A 20184-nucleotide genomic window follows, 5' to 3' on the forward strand; every position below is an offset into this window, starting at 1 on the left:
AAGTGGTATACACTAGTTTCTACATAAGATCTAGTTTAACTACACTAACAAAAACCTAAAAAAACTAACAACAGGAAAATCTGCAATGTGATACATATAAAAATGAGAAACACGATTGCATAAATGATTTACTTTGCTGGGCTAAGTATAATAAATCTATGACCCAAAGAAATTTATATACCAAATCAGTGGATAAAATTATATAGTCTCATTGTTCTCCTTATTAAATTTCCTCTCGAAATCAGTTAACCACCATTCTTTCCCTTGCTTTTTTTTCATTAATTTATCTTTGGGTTTTTAAGACAGTGTTTCTCTGTGTAACAGCCCTGGCTGTCTTGGAACTAGTTCTTGTAGACCAGGCTGGCCCACCTGTCACTGCCTCCTGAGCGCTGGGATTAAAGGCAAGCGCCACCACCGCCTGGCTCCTCTGCAACTTAAAGTACAAGGTTTTAACCTGAGCCACTCTGCTTTGATCTTTTTCAAATATGTAGGTTTGGGGCAGGATTGCCATTCCTTTTTCTACTGTGACTAACGCTTTGGATCTGACTAGACCCATTTGAGTAAGGATCTCCACTGCTATAGCAAAAACACACAACAAAGGAAAACAAACAAACAAACAAAGTAGCAGTAACGAGAAACAACCAGTAGGTGTTATAATATGGACACACTTAACTTTCCTCAAGACGAGGTAATCAACACTAGAATCTTAAAATTGCATTATCTTCTCCAGGTAGGAAAAGTTTAAGTAAAAAAATTAGCCCAGAAAGGTAAGATAAGAAAGCCTTTGCTGGGGACAGTGCTGCCCAACGGCATCTTAAAAACACACACTACAGAAGAGCACTCCAGGAAGAGAACAGAAATCTCGTGTCTCGTCTCCATTTTCAAAGTATATGTAAATAAAGTAATTATAGACGTCAATGGGAAAATCAAAACATTAAAAAATTAAGAGCTGTTATTTTCCATAATATACCCTTAGACATCAAGTTCATTAATATGTACAAGTATCAAATCACATCATGTGATAATTGTACAGCTTTAATAGAAAAAGTTTACACCACGGTTTGTTTTATTTTTAAATGGCTTAGACTGGCTACTTTAAGGCATTCCCAAAGGATTCTCATCCTTACATTTAGTAGATAGTGAGAAAACCCCAAGACACTTTGGTCTTCAAAGTATAGTTTTCAAAGTGGTTTGTTTGGCCACAAATATTAACTGAATTTTTAAGCTTCAAGTTTAAAAAAGCTCCTATTTAAGACTAATAGATAAAAATTAACATTTTAAATGAGTTTAACTTTAAAGACTATTAAACTTTTTATATGCAAAATTTTATGTTCACCATTTTGATTCTTTACCATATAACAAAAATATCATTTACCTATTTTATATGTGACTTCAAGTAATTTTAAATATCTAATTAGTTTCATAACCAAAGTATCTAAGAACACCATTCAACTTTATGATACAACTATAGTTCACAGAACTTGCTCACTGTTTTACAGTGTAATGTGTACTAAAAACAGAGCACACATCTTACAGCACATGCTCTGTACTGTTATAGGAGGCAATTTTGATTAAAAAAAAATCTTTCCTAATGATTTCAGTAAAACATACCCTAGTATTCTGAAGCGTTGTAAATTCCCAGCTCAGACAAACCCATATTTAAATGTAACAACAGGAAACCTTCCTTATTTGGGAATTCAGGATTCTTGGTTTCTAACATTTCTTGCTTCCTGATGCTGCTCTATCCTCAATCACATAGGCTGCCTATAGATAGCCCCTCCTAGAGAGAGAGAAGCAAGTGTTAAAGGACGTGTTTAAACACTAAGTCTCAATACCTATGCTTACAGGTAGGTCTTCCTGTTCGTGGGTATCTACAACACCTATCTCTGCCACTAAGGAATAAAGCATATTATGCACAAAATTACAGTTCAAAATCAAAGATAATTTAGGGATGCAAACCATTAGAGGTTGGTGCTTATTTTAGAACTGCTGACCATTATCCCTTTCTCAGTAATAGTTCCAACACAGTTAGCTATCCATGGCTTGCCAACATGGAGCCATGCTACATGTTCTCTATCATATCTAAACATTCATTCAAAACAGCCTTTGCCAATGCGCAGTTGGTTGTTTTTTTTCTTTCTTTTTCTTTTAAATTTTTTGAGATAGAGTTTCTCTGTAGAGCCCTGACTGTCCTGGAACTTGCTCTGTAGATCAGGCTGGCCTCGAACTCAGAGAACCGCCTACCTCTGCCTCCTGGGTGCTGAGATTAAAGGCAAGCACCACTACCTCCAGCACACATCTGGTTCTTTACACCAGCGTTCAGAAGCATATCCATAAAATTAATGACTGTCAACAGTAAAATTAACACTAAGAATGCATTCAATATACCCACTCAAAAGGAATATTTGCACATTCACCAAGATACACTGTTAACACTAGGGTAATAATGTACTTTCTCTAATGTCGTCTGACATCTAATAATTAATGCTCTTTTTCTAATATACAAACAGAAAATTCAGTAAATTGACTATATAAATCATTTTAAATATTATGACATTTACAACTAGCCTATATAGAAATATGTATCTAAAGATTAATTTATCTGAATGGTAAAAAAATATTAAATGAAGATTCTCACATATATTCTTATAGTCTTTAGGTAACAGGTGTCAACTGCTTTCTTAACCTTTGCTGTTTAATCTATCTAAAGACACACTTGCACCTGTGTGCACACTGCTCTTAAGAGCTGTGTGTCATCTTGAGGGTATCTTCATTTCTATTCTCAGGAGAGTGCATTTGTTAACTGCCCAGTTTGACTCCATTAACCTTTCATTCTCAGACTAAAGTTGTCATATTACAGAGGAATAGAGGATTGAGTTAAGTAAGTTCAACAATTTCCTTATGTAGAGAAATTAATTACATTTTTTAAAATAATACTTTAAAAATATGTAAGATAAAAAGGAGAACCCTCAGTAGTTATCAAGACTATACTAGTCACACACAGCACAAATACCACACGCCCTTGTAATACAGCATATCCAGCTCAGTGCAGAAGATGTACTTAGTATACTCAATCCTCAGCACCAACACTAAATATAGTATGAACTATTAAACCTTTAACCATGCAATACTTCTCAAAGCATTCTCATGCAAAGTTCTCAATCCATAACTCTACCCAAACTCAAAGTGAAAGCCACTCTTCTTACTCAGTACATACAGGTGAGGTATCTCCTCTGTGGAGGATCATAAATATGATCAGCAGTCACTACTTCCACTGATGCATCCAACTTTTTTAGCCTTCGCCTTTGTATTTTTAAAAGGGCAAGCTCAGATAACTGAAGTTAAACTTCTGTGTGCTCAAAGCTCTATTTAAAAAAATATTTGTGTGTGTGTGAGCGAGAGCGAGAGCGAGAGAGAGAGAGAGAGAGAGAGAGAGAGAGAGAGAGAGAGAGAGAGAGAGGTGGGAGGTCCTTCTATGTGTTAATGAATAAAGAAACTGTGATAGGGCAGAGTAGAGCTAGGCAGGGAAAATTAAACTGAATGCTGGAAGAAAGAAGGCGGAGCCAGAAGACAACCATGTAGTCACCAGAGGAGAAAGAAGGTTAGCTGGAACCTTGCCAGTAGGCCACAAGCCTCATGATAAAATATAAAATAATGGAAATGGGCTAATTCTAGATGTAAGAACTAGCTAGCAATATGCTTAAGCTATTGGCCAAACAGTATTGCAAATAATATAGTTTCTGAGTGATTATTTCAGGGCTGAGCAGCCAGGAACTAACTAGTGGCCTCCTACAATATGTGTGTGTGTGTGTGTGTGTGTGTGTTTTCACATGTAACTGATAGTATGTGCATGCACCATGTGAGCGTAGAAACCCACAGAAGTCAGAAAATGATGTAAAAACCCCTGGAAGTAGAGTTACAAACTATTGTGAACCACCATGTGGGTGCTGGGAACCAATGCTCATAATCGCCGAGTCATATCTCCAGCTGAGAAACAGCAGTGTGTAAGAAAAAGAAATCTTTTAAGTGAAAAGGTAAAAGCACACTGGCTCTGTAACACTTATCAGGACAAACGTTTTTTCTAAATTTCAAGATTCTTAGCTGCAATAGTAATGGTTTACTAAAACTGTCAACAGGGTACTTCTGCCAATTACATTTTTGTTAAATATTCCATTTCTTTTTCTTCTATTCCCCCTTTCCCTTATTTAAGACAAAGCCTTGGTGTACCGTCCTGCATAGCCTGGTACTTGCTATGTATCCCAAGCTACCTGCCCTCTTAACTTGTGACAATCCAATCTCAGCTTCACAATACTGGGATGGCACATGTACAACACCATATCGGCTTTTCAGAACTCTTATGTATCCTGGTTGTACTTTTAAGATAAGAGCCTTGCCATCTAAAGAACCTCTTAACTGAACATAGTCATAAGAGGTTCAATCTGTTCTAGTACACCTACAGCAGGCCTTTAGATTCTGGGGCCTCGACAATGGTACAGGGGAAATTAAGCTGAAACCTTCTTCCTAAGTGAATTCTATGACATACCTAGAGACCACAGACTGTCAGTTACTTTACTACTTCAATTTTGTTTGTTTGTTTAACCACAGAAACAAGACTTTAGAGTACCAAGAAATTCAAACTAACTTTTATTTAAGGAATAGGTACTTTAGGAATATAAAGAATTTCAGGAGTCTGTACAAAGTAAAAATATTAGACTAAAATACATTGAAACTTTTCTAAATAACCAGTTTCATATAAGAATTTCTTCAATGCTAAGGGTGTGCTTGATACCCTTTCTTTTCTTGTTTTTGCTTTTTTTAAAAAATATTTTATGGTTTATTTAACTTTATTTTTTATGTGCATTGGTGTGAAGGTGTCAGATCCCCTGGGAACTGGATTTTCAGACAGTTGTGAGCTGCCATGTGGGTGCTGGGAATTGAACCTGGGTCCTCTGGAAGAACAGTCAGTACTCTTAACCACTGAATCATCTCTCCAGCCCCCTTGTTTTTGCTTTTTGAGACAGGGTTTCTCTGTGTTGCTTTGGAGCCAGTCCCGAAACTAGCTCTGGTAGACCAGGCTGGCCTTGAACTCACAGAGATCCAGTTGCCTCTGCCACCCGCACCACCTGGCCTTGAGACCCATTCTTAATCATACTTCAGTAAACCTCAACTACAAACTGCAGCAAAGCTGAATCTCTAAAAGACACAAAAATCTAGAAAAATGACCAAGAACGCATCCTATGCTTTTTCTTATCTATGCTTTTCTTATCCAAGTACCACAATTTTACTTTGATATCTATGCCTCTCCTAGAATTGGACATTAGTAAAATTTTAAAGATTCTTAAAAATTATTTTAACTTTAGGCTATTCTTGAGATGTCTGCAAATTACTCTAGAGTGCTTACTTTGTACATAAAATAAACATTAAAATAGTGAATCAAATGAAAGAATAGAAAACATAACCTGCAAGGGTCTCTAAACATAGCATTTATTTCCAGTACTCAATCTGAAACAGACTGCATAACTCTTTAAACAGAAGGTTGAAAAAAATTAGAAAGCCCTTTAATGGTGACAATAAAAAAAATAAAATTAAAATCTGATTCTGTTTGCCAAAGCATTTACATAATTTAAAAAGCATCTAATTGTTATCAGAACAAAAGACTGAATGAAAATTTAGAAGTCTAAGTAACTCTGTAGCCTGCATTTATTCATGTTTGTAATGAACAATATTTTTATATGATTTCTCTATTGTTACTGGTCAATTTAATGGTTTACTAATGGTTGCTATCTCCACTAGGAACAATGAACTAGTTCTGAATGTTCTCTCTTCTCTCCTTCCAAGGTTACTTACTTTATTAAACAGTACGACAACTCCACACTACCCCGTAATCACAACTTAAGACAGCAGTACAACAGTACACATAACTTCACTTCAATAAATTGTTTATTTTTGAAAAAATACTAGGGCTGGAGAGATGGCTAAGCAGTTAGGAACATGCACTGCTCTCTTGAAGAATTCTCTTAAGGAGGACTCAAGTTTGGTTTCCAGCACCCATGTCTGCAGCTCACAATTAGCTATAATTCCAACTCCAAGGCTCAGACATCCTCTTCTGGCCTTGTAGGCACATACTCCCACATACATACACACACACACAATTAAAAATAAGTTTTTACAAAGTAACAAAAAGCAAGGAATACATTATATGTAAAAAAAAAGTGCTGACTTTACATATATTGCCAAGTATTTTCAAATTTAAAATGAGTTAAAATATAGCTATTTACCACTGTTTAGTGCCATTAAATTACATATAATCTATATGTATGTATAGCCATTACAACTTCTCAATACGTACCCCAGAGAAACCTGTAACATGTACATCATGATAAAGTTTATGTTGAAAGATGCACTTGAGGTGGTAAAGGAAGGAAGGAGAATCATGTATATACATTCTAATTGTCTTAAAGAAAAACACACATTATTTTGAAGTTCATAATTATATAGTCACTGAACACAATCAAGAAAAAGACTGAAACCTTCAACTCAACTCATGCAATAACAGGGTTTCTCAACTCCCACCCAGTTAAATACATATATATCACAGATGCACTAAATTCAATAAAATTTACATCTGTAGTTGAGTGGTAGAGAAAAGGCATTATTTCAATAAGCAGCACTGCAGTTACATATGAACATTTAACAATATTCTCCCCAAATTCATATTATTTTTCTAAAAAATACATTTTCACCTATCCTTAGTCTCTTCTTGTCAAAGGCTAGTTAGGTTTTTAATCTAGATTAAAGGTTTTTTCATATATTCATTAATTCAACTAGTCTAATGAACCTCTTATAAAGGTTAACCAGAAAAATAGGATTTGCATACATGAAGTTAGTGTTTCATGGTATTAAAAAACATTCAAACACAAGAAAAAACAATTTTAAGACACAACTAATTTTTACTAATTTACTTATTTCTTTACTAATTTTTAATATACTCACAAAATAATAAATCAAAACCTGATATAAAAACACTAAATTTGTTATTTTATAATTTATAACAACAGGGCTTAAGGTTAATATACACTTCAACTTATTTGGCCCAAATTGATTCAGGATAGTCAAAGCCCAAAATATCTTGTTTCTTATTTTTATAAAGAATCTAAAGTAATATCTGTAACTCAAACTCTGAAATTAGTTTATGATAAATTAAAAATTAACAACTATATAATTCTAAATTGATAATACCCTCCCAAGATATGCAATCTGGGCCAAATTACATTACATTAACATGCAAGATCCCTAAACTTTAAAGTAAAAAGACACCATGACATCTGTTCTTGTTATTCCATAGGTTAACATAAGAAATCAAACCTTTGTGAAAACATAAAACAAAAAGCACACAGGAATGTTATTAGTAGCAGGCAGAAAGCTGTTTGGCCTGCTCTTCTTGTAAGGTTTTCTTCAAAGTATAAATACAAATTCTTTAATTATATAAAAGAATAAAAACGCTAAGTAAAAAACAATTAGAAGGAAATATGCAGACAGAAATTGAACAGACTATAGTAGTCGGAAAATACCTTAATATGAAAAATTCATGAAAGGCAGTAGCAACTCTTTAAGTGAAATAAAACTATAACAGGAAATTAAATGCAATAATTTATTACCTCTGCCCACTTAAGAATACAGGTCAGACAGAAGACATGATTACAACTTTCTGGAAAACCAACTTCCTTTCCTAACAAGCAACTAAGACATATTGGACATCTGTCCGCTCCACTGTACAAAAGGCCAGAGGTACCAGCATTATTTCTGTTTTCTTCATCTGTAAAGAAAAAGAGAAAAAGATCATGTTTTCAAAAGCCCCAAAACCAATGACTTATGTTTAATAAGCATATGGTTGCCTATATCCTCAAAAGGTAGCCCTCCTACTCTGCAATTAGATCTTAGATAAATGACAAATATACTCTAAGTTCAATAACACCAACAATTACTTTCTTTTGTGCACTGTATGTGTGTGTTTATGGGAGGAGTAGGGAGAGTCTAGGAAATTTAACAAAGACCTTGTATATACCAAGCACATGCCCTACCACTTAGCTAAATTCTCAATCAACTTTCTTAATCAGTGAGGAAATGGGGGCATAAATGAACGATTATTTAATTTTAAAGTATTATTTACCTGGTTCAAATGTAAAAATGGTTACAGTGACAAACCTACCCATACACCCATCCACTTCTGTCAAACCAAAAATAACTCTAAGTTTCTTTTGGTACTCCATTATTTTTTAATGCACAGAGAAGAAATTCCTTCCTCACCCTCCCACAATTAAATCAGGGTTTCTTGGACTGGTAATAGTAGCACATGCCTTTAATCCCAGTACTTGGAGGCAGTGGTAGGGGGTTCTGAATTTAAGGCCAGCCTGGGTCTACAGAGCGAGTCTCGGGACAGCCAGGACTACACAGAGAAAACCTGCCTCAAAAAACATTTTTAAAAAAGTGCTTCTCAATAGGCAGGCTGGCTTCAAACTCCCGATACTCCTATCTCAGGCTCCCAGGTACTAGGGTCGCAGGGGTGAGTCAACAAGCTAGGGTAAACTCTAAAATACATTCTTCCATATTTCTTTTCTTTCTTCACACAGACACCAGAATATTATACATACTAATCTGCTTTTTAAAATAATTTATTAATGGACATTTCACTTGTTTTCAACCATTAGCTATGACAAAGAATGACAATTATGGAGCCCAGAACTCCATGCATGAAGCATGTACTCTACCAATGAGCTTATATCGTAACACAATCATCTAACATTTCAAAAAGTGTATCTACAGAGCAATTCTTAAAAATTACTGGGTTAACATGTACATTTATAACACAGGAATAGATATACCAAATCTATCTCTGTGAGACTGTACCAATTTAAACTCCTAACAACAATCAACTTAAAAGCATATATATTGGGCCATAAGCAAGCAGTAGGTACTGTACAATACATACAATTCAATACAACCTGGAGCCCCCCAGATGGGAATACACTAATCTGAAAAAGAGATCAGTATTAAGCCAAGACACTCAAATGGAGCTCACATGGTTCCAGTATGAGTCTAGGATGAAGGAAATACAAACTCGATAAAGAATACCTGAACTGGGCATTTAGGGTTTCAGATTAAACTTATCAATATAAACACACATAATAATAGGCACACACATAATAACAGACACACAATGTAGGCGAAATACTCATACACATAAAGTAAACAAATAAAAAAGATTAACTTTAGAAGATAAGAAAACACTGATGCTTTTAAAACTTTAAAAAGAAAGACTGGCCAGATAGCTCAGTCAGTAATGTGCTTGCCAATTCCCAGAAAACACATTTTAAAAGTTGGCCAAGTAACACATGCTTGTAATTCCAGTGCTAAGGAGGCAGAGACAGGCCAACTGCTGGGGCTTGCTGGCCAACCAACTTGAAAAGTACCAGGCCACTAAGAAACCCTGTCTCCAAAAGAAAAAAGAGTGAGGAGTACCTGAAGAACAACACGCTAAACACCCAAGACTGTCCTTGGGCCTACACACACAAATGTGTAAACATATATAGACACACTTAACCCAAAAGAAAAAAAAAATACAGCCAGCAGTTAAACTAAAAATGCTCAATCAATGAAACCAAGAAAAAGAAAAGTGTATAATTCTTACAACTATGAAAACAAGACAGTAATACTTTAGAAATCATAATTTTAAAGCCTAGTGACACTGTTTGACTTTCAACATACAGGCTTTTATAAACAACAAAGTTACCTTCCATATCTTCACACTCCTGATCACCCACATTCTGGTTATACAAAGATTTCTTCTTCATCTCTCTTTGTGAAGGAGTCTCCTATAGAAAAGTCACAAGAGAATGTTTATATTTGCCATTTCCCAACCACAGCAAAAGTTTCCGAACGGAAAGAAATCATTGCACACATAAAAGAATAAGTCAAATCAGTCAGTCTATGGACAACCCAGTACTCTTATTAATAAAACTATTTATCTATTATTATGCGATGTCAGAGGACAACTGCAGAAAGCTGTTTTCTCCTTCCACCTTTTAAGTGGGTTCTGGGGATTGAACTCAAAGACTAATAGGTTGTGCTGTAAGTGCATTTTAAAGCCATCTTGCCTACTCAAAATCCAGTTACTCTTTCATAGTACTTACATCAAGAGCTGCTTAACTGGTAAGATCTAGAAACACCTTGGAAACAAATTTCTAGATATAACTAGGTTAAAATGGGAAGATCACCCTAAATAAATGAGAATGTGCAGCACGCTCTGGACTACATAAAAAGGAGAAAACTGGCTAACAACCAGAATGCACAGATCTCTGCTTCATGATCAGACTGAACAATCTGATCAATGTGATCAGCCAGCAACCTGTTCCTGCCACTTAACTTTCCCCACCAAGTGGTATTTATCCCCTTGAATTCTCAGACAAAACAAACCCTTTCTTCAGTTTCTTCTTGTCAGGTATTTTGTCACAAACACAAGAAAAGTAACTAACATAAGACATTTTATATAACTATTAGTTATCATGGGTTAGATAATAAATTCTCTAACACAGACTTAAGCATAGTGTCTTATATATGGAAAAAAATCAACTTAAAATGGAATTATCTGGTAAACTGATGTTGTATGTGGAACTTATGATATTCAAGAAACAGCAAAATATGGGGAGATAAAATACGTTCACAGAAAATCTATACAAAAAAAATCGCTACATGGCATCTATAACCACACACAACTTCCCCTACTATCAACATTCCACACCAGGGGAATGTTTGTCAAAAATCAATTAATCTTACTTAATACGGTATTATCACTCAAACCCATAGTTTCTACTTAGAGTACACTCTTGGTGTTGTACACCCATTAGGTTTTGACAAATGTAAGACATCTATTAACCATTTACAGCTGTGGAGTCTGAATAGGGTTCACTGCCCTATAATTCACCTGTGTTCTACCTATTTACTCCTTCCTACTCCAAATCCCTGACAACTACTGGTCTTTTTAACTATGTGCATAATACTGCCTTTGCTAAAATATTATCTGGTTAGAATCATAGTTTATATCCTTTTCAAACTATTTCTTTTAGTAATGCATGCATTAAGGGTCCCTCTTTATTTTTCTCAGCATATATTAACTGCATAAAACAATTGAGTTTCATTGCAGCATTTTCCTATATATGCCTATTTCATACCATAATCATGGAATTCTGCCTCGGATCTTCCCACTAACCCTATTATCTTCCCTAATAGTCCCTTCTGGTTTTATATATTCCCTCACCTTTTCTAAATCCCCATGAGTGAAAACATGTGATACCTGTCTCAATTTGCCTTTTCTCACATAATTTCCAGTTTCATTACTTTTCCTGAAAATGCTGTAATTTCATTTTTCTTAACATCACTAACTTAAATGACAAAGTCAAACCTAAAATTATTTTTAAATCATTAATTCCATAAATGCTTGTATGTCACCTGAAGAGAAACACTGTATATATAGGAAAGAATTTACATTTAGCAGATTAAACTTTATGTCTATTAGAGACAAAGATCACTAAGATATTATTTTATAACCAAACACTACCACAAAACTGTAGGAGCACTCAACCCTCAAACCTGGCAAAAAAAAAAAAAAAAAAAAAACAAGAGAAAAAGGTACTGTGGGCGGCAGTATAGAAATAGAAGATTTCGTGATTTTGTTATTGTTGTTAAATCCTTCTCTTTTAACCAAAAAAGGACAATGATCAATTAAATGGTAATTCCCCCCAAACCACCAACCTTAATACAAACAAATAAAAAACAGGGCACAGAAAATAAATCTGTCTTATTTCGCTTGTGCTACAAAATACTTAACATTGTGTTCTCCTTAAATAACTGAAACTTATTTCTCACAGTGCTGTACTGTCAGGTTTGTATTTAGTAAAGGTCCAGTTCCTGTTTCTAAGATGGTGCCTTATTGTAGTGGCCTCACATGTCATAACAGACAGATGGGCAAAATGGCCAGGCTGGTCACCCCTCAAGCCATTTAATAAGAAGTGACTAATCCTATCCAAAAGATCACATGGCCTAACCACCCCTGAGAGCTCCACCTGTTAACATTACTGCACTAGGAATTAGAGATTCAACGTGAAAGGGACACATTTGAATATGTGTGAAGGGGACACACATATTCAAACTACAACAAAACTCCCAGAGTTCAAGATTAAAATTAAAGAAAACATGATCAAATAGACTTGACTACTATAAGGAATGAGAATAGACTCTTCCATCTACAATAAAAGGGAACAAGAAAATGTTCAAAATGTTGTTTATGAATTGATTGTACTTTATTCTTTTTAAACAAAACTTTTAAATCTTTGAGTTTTAACTCCAGAACCAGTGTCTTTTTAAACAAATACTGTTACTTTTTGAAAGGTTTCTTGACACATGATCACCTTATTTGCAGCTATCTCTTACAATGAATAAACTATAGAAAGTCATTTTACATCATAAATAACATTTCCACTTCTTTACTAGTACTGTTAACTATGTGAATCCCTTAAACTCCTCTTCCTAGTTATCCCAAAATATATGTATTTTATGATGCTTATTAAATGTGTCCTTAAATCAGTATTTCACATTCCTTAAATAAGTATTTGACAATTGTACTCCTATGAAATAGTTACTCTAACCCAGATATTCATATAAACTTTAAAAAAAAAACCCACTTAATACATTAGTACCAGGCATGTACAGATACTAAATTGTTCTACTCAGTATACTCTTCTAAAGAAAATGTTACACTCAAGTGTCTATTATCTGGATTTCTGTGTAGCTGCTACTTCCTAATAGGTGATAAACTGTCTCACTGACCTCCCTTAGTACCCTGTCCAGAAGGCATCTCCATTTTACATGAAATAAGTAACTAACAGAGCAGATCAGATGCTGCTATGAGCTAAATAAATTTCTTGTGTTAATTAAGTACCCAGCTCAGGTATTTTATAGTACCAGGAAACAGACTAATCAACACCCAACATTTCAGAATAACAGCTTCTACAGCACTTAGTATCTTATTAAACTACTATTTTGCATAAGTAATATAATAATAATAGCTAACTATCGCTTGTCCCATTCCCTTAGGTTTGTTTTTGTTGACTTTCAAACCCTTTTAGTCTAAAAGTAACTTAAACTGAATCAAAACATTATTGTTCCACCAAATTGTGGCATACCACAATTATTTTGAACCTTCAAAACATAACATAAAAAACTAAACCAATAGTGGAGAGATATCAGCCACTGGACGAGGATGCAGCTAGGAGGTAGAGTACTAGCCTAAAACAGAGGGAGCAAAGAGGGGAGAAAATGGAAAAGAAAACAGTTTGTAGTATCTGATGTCGAAAAATATTTTAATTAAAAAAAGTCAAGTTTAGTGAATCTTGTCTATGATCTCAGCACTGTGAGGCTGAAGTGGAAGGATCACCAATTCAAGGCCAACGAAGACTGGGGAAAGAGGGAAGGATGGTAATGGGGAGTTGTCTTGTGTTCTGATTTGGGAAGCATGCTACAGGTCTAATACCGTCCAACATACATTAAGCCTCTCCCCTAGCTCTGGCTCAGGGATTTACAAATTAACAAAATTATAGAATATATAATATATAACACAAACAAATAAATCCTTTAATCTCAGATCTAGGAGACAGAGATAGATGGATCTCTGCGAATTCAAGGCCACCTTACGCTACACAGTTCCTCGTGTTGTGCTGACCCACAAACATAAAATTATTAATACTTCATAACCATAATTTTGCTGCCGTTATGAATTTTAGTGTAAATATCTGATAAGCAGGATATCTGACCCTGTGAAAAGGTCATTCAACAATGCCAAAGGTTCACAACCCATAGGTTGAGAATCAGTGTGCTAGAAAAAAACATAAGCAAAAACTTCAAGACAGGAGTGGGCAAGAATTGTTCTGAAAGGGCCTACAAAAGCACTGGAAATAATCCCAAAATGTGATAAACAGGATCATAAGAAAGTAGGAAGTATCTGCACAACAAAAGAAACAATCGCTGAAATGAAAAGAATGCTTCCAGAATTGGGAGGGGAATCAATGCCAACTACATGGATATAACATTTAAACACCAAAACATCCAAATCATCCAATTATCTAATGAACTAAATAAACAGTTCAAAAAAAAAGTGACCAACAAATGCTTGCAAAAAAGTGTTTGCCATCCTTGTCAGTTAAGAATATTCAGGAAACAAAGGACAACACTAGCTAAGATTTTAAAAAAGCACAACTCTTACTCATTGATGCTATGAATTTAAACATGTACAGCCACTATGGAATTTTGCATGGAAGATCATAAAAAAAAAAAAAAAAAAAAAACGGTCTTGAAAAGAGCAGAGTTACCACTACCCCATAACCCAATACCACTCTCAACTATACTCCTAAGTCAACATGCCAAAGAGATACTTACTGGTCCATGTTTACAGCTATCCCACTCACATTAGTGAAGAATAGAACAAGCAATGATGTCCATCAACATAACAACTGAAAAATTATAGTACATATACACAGTGGAATTTTATGCAGTCAGTCATTAACAAAATTGAAATGACAATTGAAGGAAAATGGATGCAACTGAAAATCATTATGTTAAATGATATAAATTAATCTTGGACAAATAGTGTTTTCTTCCATACATGGAACATAAATGAGTGTGTGTGTGTACACATGTGTGTTCACAGGTCATCAAAATAGAAAGAGAATCAAGAGATAGAAGAGATCTCAAGAAAGCAGGAAACAAAGTAATAGATGAAATTTAAAAAAAAAACAAAAGGGAAAACTAAAAGGAAACCAGTAGTAGAAGGAGAGAGAAACGAGGAAGTAGTGAGAAACAGGAGCAAGTGAGCAGACACACGATAAAACTTAGCATTTTGTATTCAACCTTAAAAAAATAAAAAATTCCAAGCCCAACAACACGTAAAAGAGAATGTGCCCTATCAAGTTTAAAAACATTTCTAACATCCCGAAAGAGAAACTACTCCCTCTCAAGATGTTCATCATTAACAGCTTCCTAGTGTTCCTGTTCCCTAGCCACATCCCCTAGAAAAGTCATCACTGTGTTCCTTCTCTCATCTCCCCACGTCCCCATCTGTCTCAAACAAGGGAAAAGGAGAGGACTTTAGACTGTCCTCTAACAGGACTGCCTGCCTGCCTGCCTGCCTGCCTGCCTCCCTCCCTCCCTCCAATACAGACACACACACACACACACACAGAGACAGAGACAGAGAGACAGAGACAGAAAACACGTGGAAGTCAGATGACCACACTCCTCTTGCCAGCTTCCATGGCTTTTTACTCTGTACGGAAGGAAACTTTTAAATTCTGTGCAATGGCCTTCAACATCACCTTGGTAGTGTTTCACATCCCCTTTATTTCACCTTTGATCTCTTTTTTCTATAGTTGTTGAATGCCTTGTCCTTTCTTGGGTTTAACAGGCAAGTCCTTTGCCTTAGCAACCTTGAAATTTCTTCCAGGAGTTCCCTTCTGGGGTTAGTCTTTGGGCTCAGATACCTTCAGATTTTCACATTTTCAGTATGAGTGTCTCTAATCCCCCCATTTAAAAAGTATGTAACCCAATCCTTGTTCAGCAAAATAATCCTCCAATCCTTTTCTGTTTTGGTTTTCTCCATCATCTGTCATAGTGTTTAAAATAATCATTTAAGATTTTTAATGTCTCTTCATTAAATTATAAATCCAACTTGGGCAATAACATTATCATCTGCTTACTGATTTTTTTCAGTGTCGAGAACAACATCTGGCCATATCAGGTAGATAAATATTTGTTTAATGAATGAGTGCTATGGCCTAGAAATCTGGCATTCTTTCCACATCTTCTTTTGAATTCTCTGGTAGAGAACAGGGTCTAGACCTGTTTCATTTGGAGTCTTTCTTTCTTTGAAGAATCTTCTTGCCACTTGAGTTTCTCACAAAGATCTGGAGGTAATACTTAGGTCTACTCTTTTATAATAAACCCTTTCAACTTTTGGAATGATTTTGTACTTAAAGGGAAGTTCCAAGAAAATACAGAAAGTTGTATACATTTATCTGGTTTTTATCCTTCTGAAAAATCTATGTTATTGACTTATAATTGAAATGTAAAAACCTATACATATATATGTAATTTGATGAGTCTCAAAACAACAATAAAAACCACACACACACAATAATAACATAACAGAAAGTCCTTGTTCCTGTATTTGTTTGAGATGATTAATAGAATGCATCTGCAACTGAATCTCAAGTAGTTGTGAGGGGAAATGTTTACAGTAGATTTACAAATCTTATTTACAAATTTTAAATAATTCATTTAACTTTATTTTGTGCACATAGGTGTCAAGGTTTCAGATCCCCTAGAACTGGAGTTACAGACAGTTGTGAGCTGCCATGTGGGTGCTGGGAATTGAAGCCGGGTCCTTCAGAAGAGCAGTCAGTACTCATAACTATAATTTTGCTGTTGTTGTGAATTGTAATGAAAATGTTTGATAGGCAGAATATCTGATATTTGACCCTGTAAAAGGGTTTCTGCCCCCTAAAGAGGTTATGACTGATAGGTTGAGAAACAGCGTTCCAAAGTACTGCTTTGATTGCATACCACTTTTAGATGCTGTAAGTTTTGTAAGTTACTTAAAAATTGCAAACTTTGAGGTCTGGAGAGATGGCTCAGCAGTTATGAGTACTGACTGCTCTTCTGAAGGACCCGGCTTCAATTCCCAGCACCCAATTTCTAATTGGTCTTAATAATAAAAACCTGGAGTCAGATATTAAAGGGTGAAAGCTGAAAGATCAGAGAAGCAGAGCAGCCAGCCACTAGAGTTCTTACCACTACGAAATCCTTAGAACCAAGTGGACAAGAACCTGTCTCTACGACTCCTCAGACTGAATGTCCTCTCTACAGAACCTCAGACTGGATTCTGAGCTCCTGTCTCCTCCCACCTCATATTTCTCTCTCCTCACAGCCAAATCACTTCCTGTCTCCACCTCCCTAGTGCTGGGATTGAGGGTCTGAGCCATCATGGCTCTTGGCTGTTTCTCTTTTAGACTTATTCAATCTCAGGGTGGCCTCGAACTCACAGAGATCCAACTGCAAGTCTCCTGAGTGCTGGAATTAAAAGTGTGTGCCACCACTGCCTCGCCTCTATGGCTAACTAGTATGGCGGCTAGCTCTGCACTTTAATGTTCAGGCAAGCTCTATCTGTTAAAAGCACAAAGAAAATATCACACAGTGAAGTAGCAATGAAGATGATGCTATGGTTAGAAGTCACCACAACATGAGAAGCTGTACTGTATTAAAGGATTGCAGCATTAGGAAGGTTGAAAACCACTGCTTAAGAGCGAACATTTTCACATTTTTTTTCTTCCGACACTAGAGATTTAAAAAAAAAAAAAAACTTGTACCTGTTAAGCAAGTGCTCTACAACTAAACTAAATCACCAATACTATTCTCAGTAATTTCTCATCTATAACCACCATACTCAGTTCCCCAATTACACTGGCCAGATTTCTTATTGCTATCAGCTACTATAGTAGGCAATGGAGATACATGGTATTTGCATCACAGAAATGTCTACTGGATGGCAATGGTCTACAGGTGGGAAGGACAACTGATAATAATGACTATTTATAGCCCAACCTTAGATACAGATATGAAGCAGATACTCTAATATATTCAATCTCTCTAGAAACTCAAAAATAATTTCTATAATAGACTAATACATCTAATATTACAAAGCTACTGAACAGAATTTATGCAATATCTACAACTAAAAGGTGAAATATCTACAGTAACCTAACAGTAATTATTTGATTAACATTAGGTGTCTTCTCTACTGTGGATAATTTCTTAAACTGATTTCAGTTCTATTAGAATTAGTAGAACAATTACCAAACACCAATTAGAAAATAAACTTCAATTCCTACCTGATCATTAAGCCGTTAAGTAAATGTGACTTTTAACCAACTCCCATCCACATCTGACCTTACTGACTACACTCCCCTTGATACTTCTCTGTGGCTTCTGTAACAACACACTCAACTCCTGCTTCTCTGACCTTTAGTGCTCTTTGGGAGCTCACATTCTTCCTGTAAATTTGTTAAGGCCACTGTGTTTCCATTCTAGGGCATCTCTCTTTTCTTCCTAGTTATTGCCACCCCTAGACAATTTCATACATATCTATTGTTTCAATTATCTATTCAAGGTTTTTCATCTCCCCAGACTACTGCTAAAAGCCTCCAGATTTATCTTCCCATTTTCACTACTGCTGCCTCTCCTTCCATTCAAGACATATCATCAGAATGGCAGTCCTATCTACCCTACTGAACTACCAAAAATACAGCAAACACAACCTCTAAAGGAACTTTTTTTAAAAGACAAAAGACAGTTACATCACTTTGCTTTTATTCAAGGGTTTCTATATTGAAAAGTGACAGAGTCAAGACCACAAACTGTCACTCTTCTTTTTAAAAGGACTCCTGGGCTGATGGAGGAAGGTCATTGGTTAAAAAATAAAGAAACTGCTTGGCTCTCATAGGTTAGAACATAGGTGGGTGGAGTAAACAGAACAGAATGCTGGGAGGAAGAGGAAGTGAGCTCAGATGCCATTTCCTCTCCTCTCTGGGGCAGATGCGATGCCACTCCTCTCCAGAGCAGAGGCAATGAAGCAAGCCGCCAGGTCGGACATGCTGAATCTTTCCCGGTAAGACTGATGCTACACAGATTATTAGAGATGGGTTGATCGGGATATGAGAATTAGCCAATAAGGGCTAGAGCTAATGGGCCAAGCAGTGTTTAAAAGAATACAGTTTGTGTGTTGTTATTTTGGGGCATAAGCTAGCTAGGCGACCAGGAGGAGCTGGGGCGGCAGGAACACAGCCCGCAGCTCCCCCCAACACTGGGCTAGAGGGATGGCTCAGCAGTAGAAGGCATTTGTTGTTCAATAATGAGGACCAGAGTTCAGATCCCAGCACCTATGTCAAGTGGCTCACAAACACCTGTAACAACAATTTTGGCCTAAGCAGACACCACATGAACAGACACTCAGATACACACACATGTGTACACATATAATAAGTAAAAACAAAAACATGGACTCTATCTGAACGTGATTTATACACACAAATGTAAATAATTTACTAAACTTTAAAAACCATAATACTAGTTTTAATAGTTACAACAAAAATCATATGAATCCTCTAAATATCATTTACCTACTATAATGCTGGACACTGTTCAAATTTTTAGGAATAAAACAGTGACAAAATGACAAACCCTGGGCCAGTGAGATGACTCAGCAGATAAAGGAACTTGATGCTAAAGACTGGTGATTTGAGTTTGATCCCTAAGATCCAAAATAAGAGAGAAGTCACTTCCTCAAGTTGTCCTCTGAACTTCATTCATGGGCTGTATTTGCAGATGTGTATACACATGCAATATAAGTAAATATAATACAAAAAAGATTAAGACAAACTCTGTTCTCATAGAAGTTGCATTAGACTGAAAAAAAAAAAACCCACAAAAGTCTTGTTAGTAAATTAACAGTTGTATGTGAGAAAATGATAAAATGCCACAGGGAAAACTGACATAAAATATAATGGGAAACATGGGGAGAAGGGAGGGGATGCTGATTCATATGGAAGAGTTAGAGAACACCTCAGCAACATTGGAGAAATGGGTTTGGAGAAACGTAAAGAGATGAAGTCAGACAAGAGACTTGAGAAATTTTAGAGTTACGTGAAGGCCACAGTGAGAACTACAGATTCTACTAGGACTAAGAAAAAAGCCTTTTGAGAAGGTAAGTAACACAATCTAATAATACAAATAATACAAATGGCTCATTCTGGCTGCTCAATGTTAAAGACTATGGGCTATCAAAGATAAGCAAGCGGTGTTGTTGTTTTAGGAAGTTATTTTCCAAGCAAGAGATGTTGGTGTTTTTAAAATTCTCACACTGGAATTTTATTGTGCCATAACGTAAAAAAAAAAAAAAAAAAAAGAAGCAGGGCAGTGGTGGCAGAGGCCAATCTGGTATACAAGAGCTAGTTCCAGGACAGGCTTCAAAGTTACAGAGAAACCCTGTCTCGGGGAAAAAAAAAAAAAAAACAATTCAAATGA

General features: G+C 35.8%; 1 protein-coding gene across 3 annotated transcripts in view; it reads right to left on the reverse strand.

The window, feature by feature from the left end:
- The window catches only part of Scaf11 (SR-related CTD associated factor 11), a 44006-nt gene that overhangs the window by 20758 nt on the left and 3064 nt on the right, over positions 1–20184 (reverse strand). For all 3 annotated transcript variants that reach the window (XM_057791408.1, XM_057791409.1, XM_057791407.1), the window contains exons 2-3: positions 9791–9872; positions 7659–7816 (exon numbers count right to left, since the gene is read on the reverse strand). In XM_057791408.1, coding sequence (XP_057647391.1) covers positions 7659–7816; positions 9791–9851 — 219 coding nt within the window. In that variant the 5' untranslated portion in view covers positions 9852–9872. The remainder of the gene's footprint in view (positions 1–7658; positions 7817–9790; positions 9873–20184) is intronic.

This window comes from Chionomys nivalis, chromosome 17 (assembly GCF_950005125.1).
Source record: "Chionomys nivalis chromosome 17, mChiNiv1.1, whole genome shotgun sequence".
NCBI lineage: Eukaryota > Metazoa > Chordata > Mammalia > Rodentia > Cricetidae > Chionomys > Chionomys nivalis.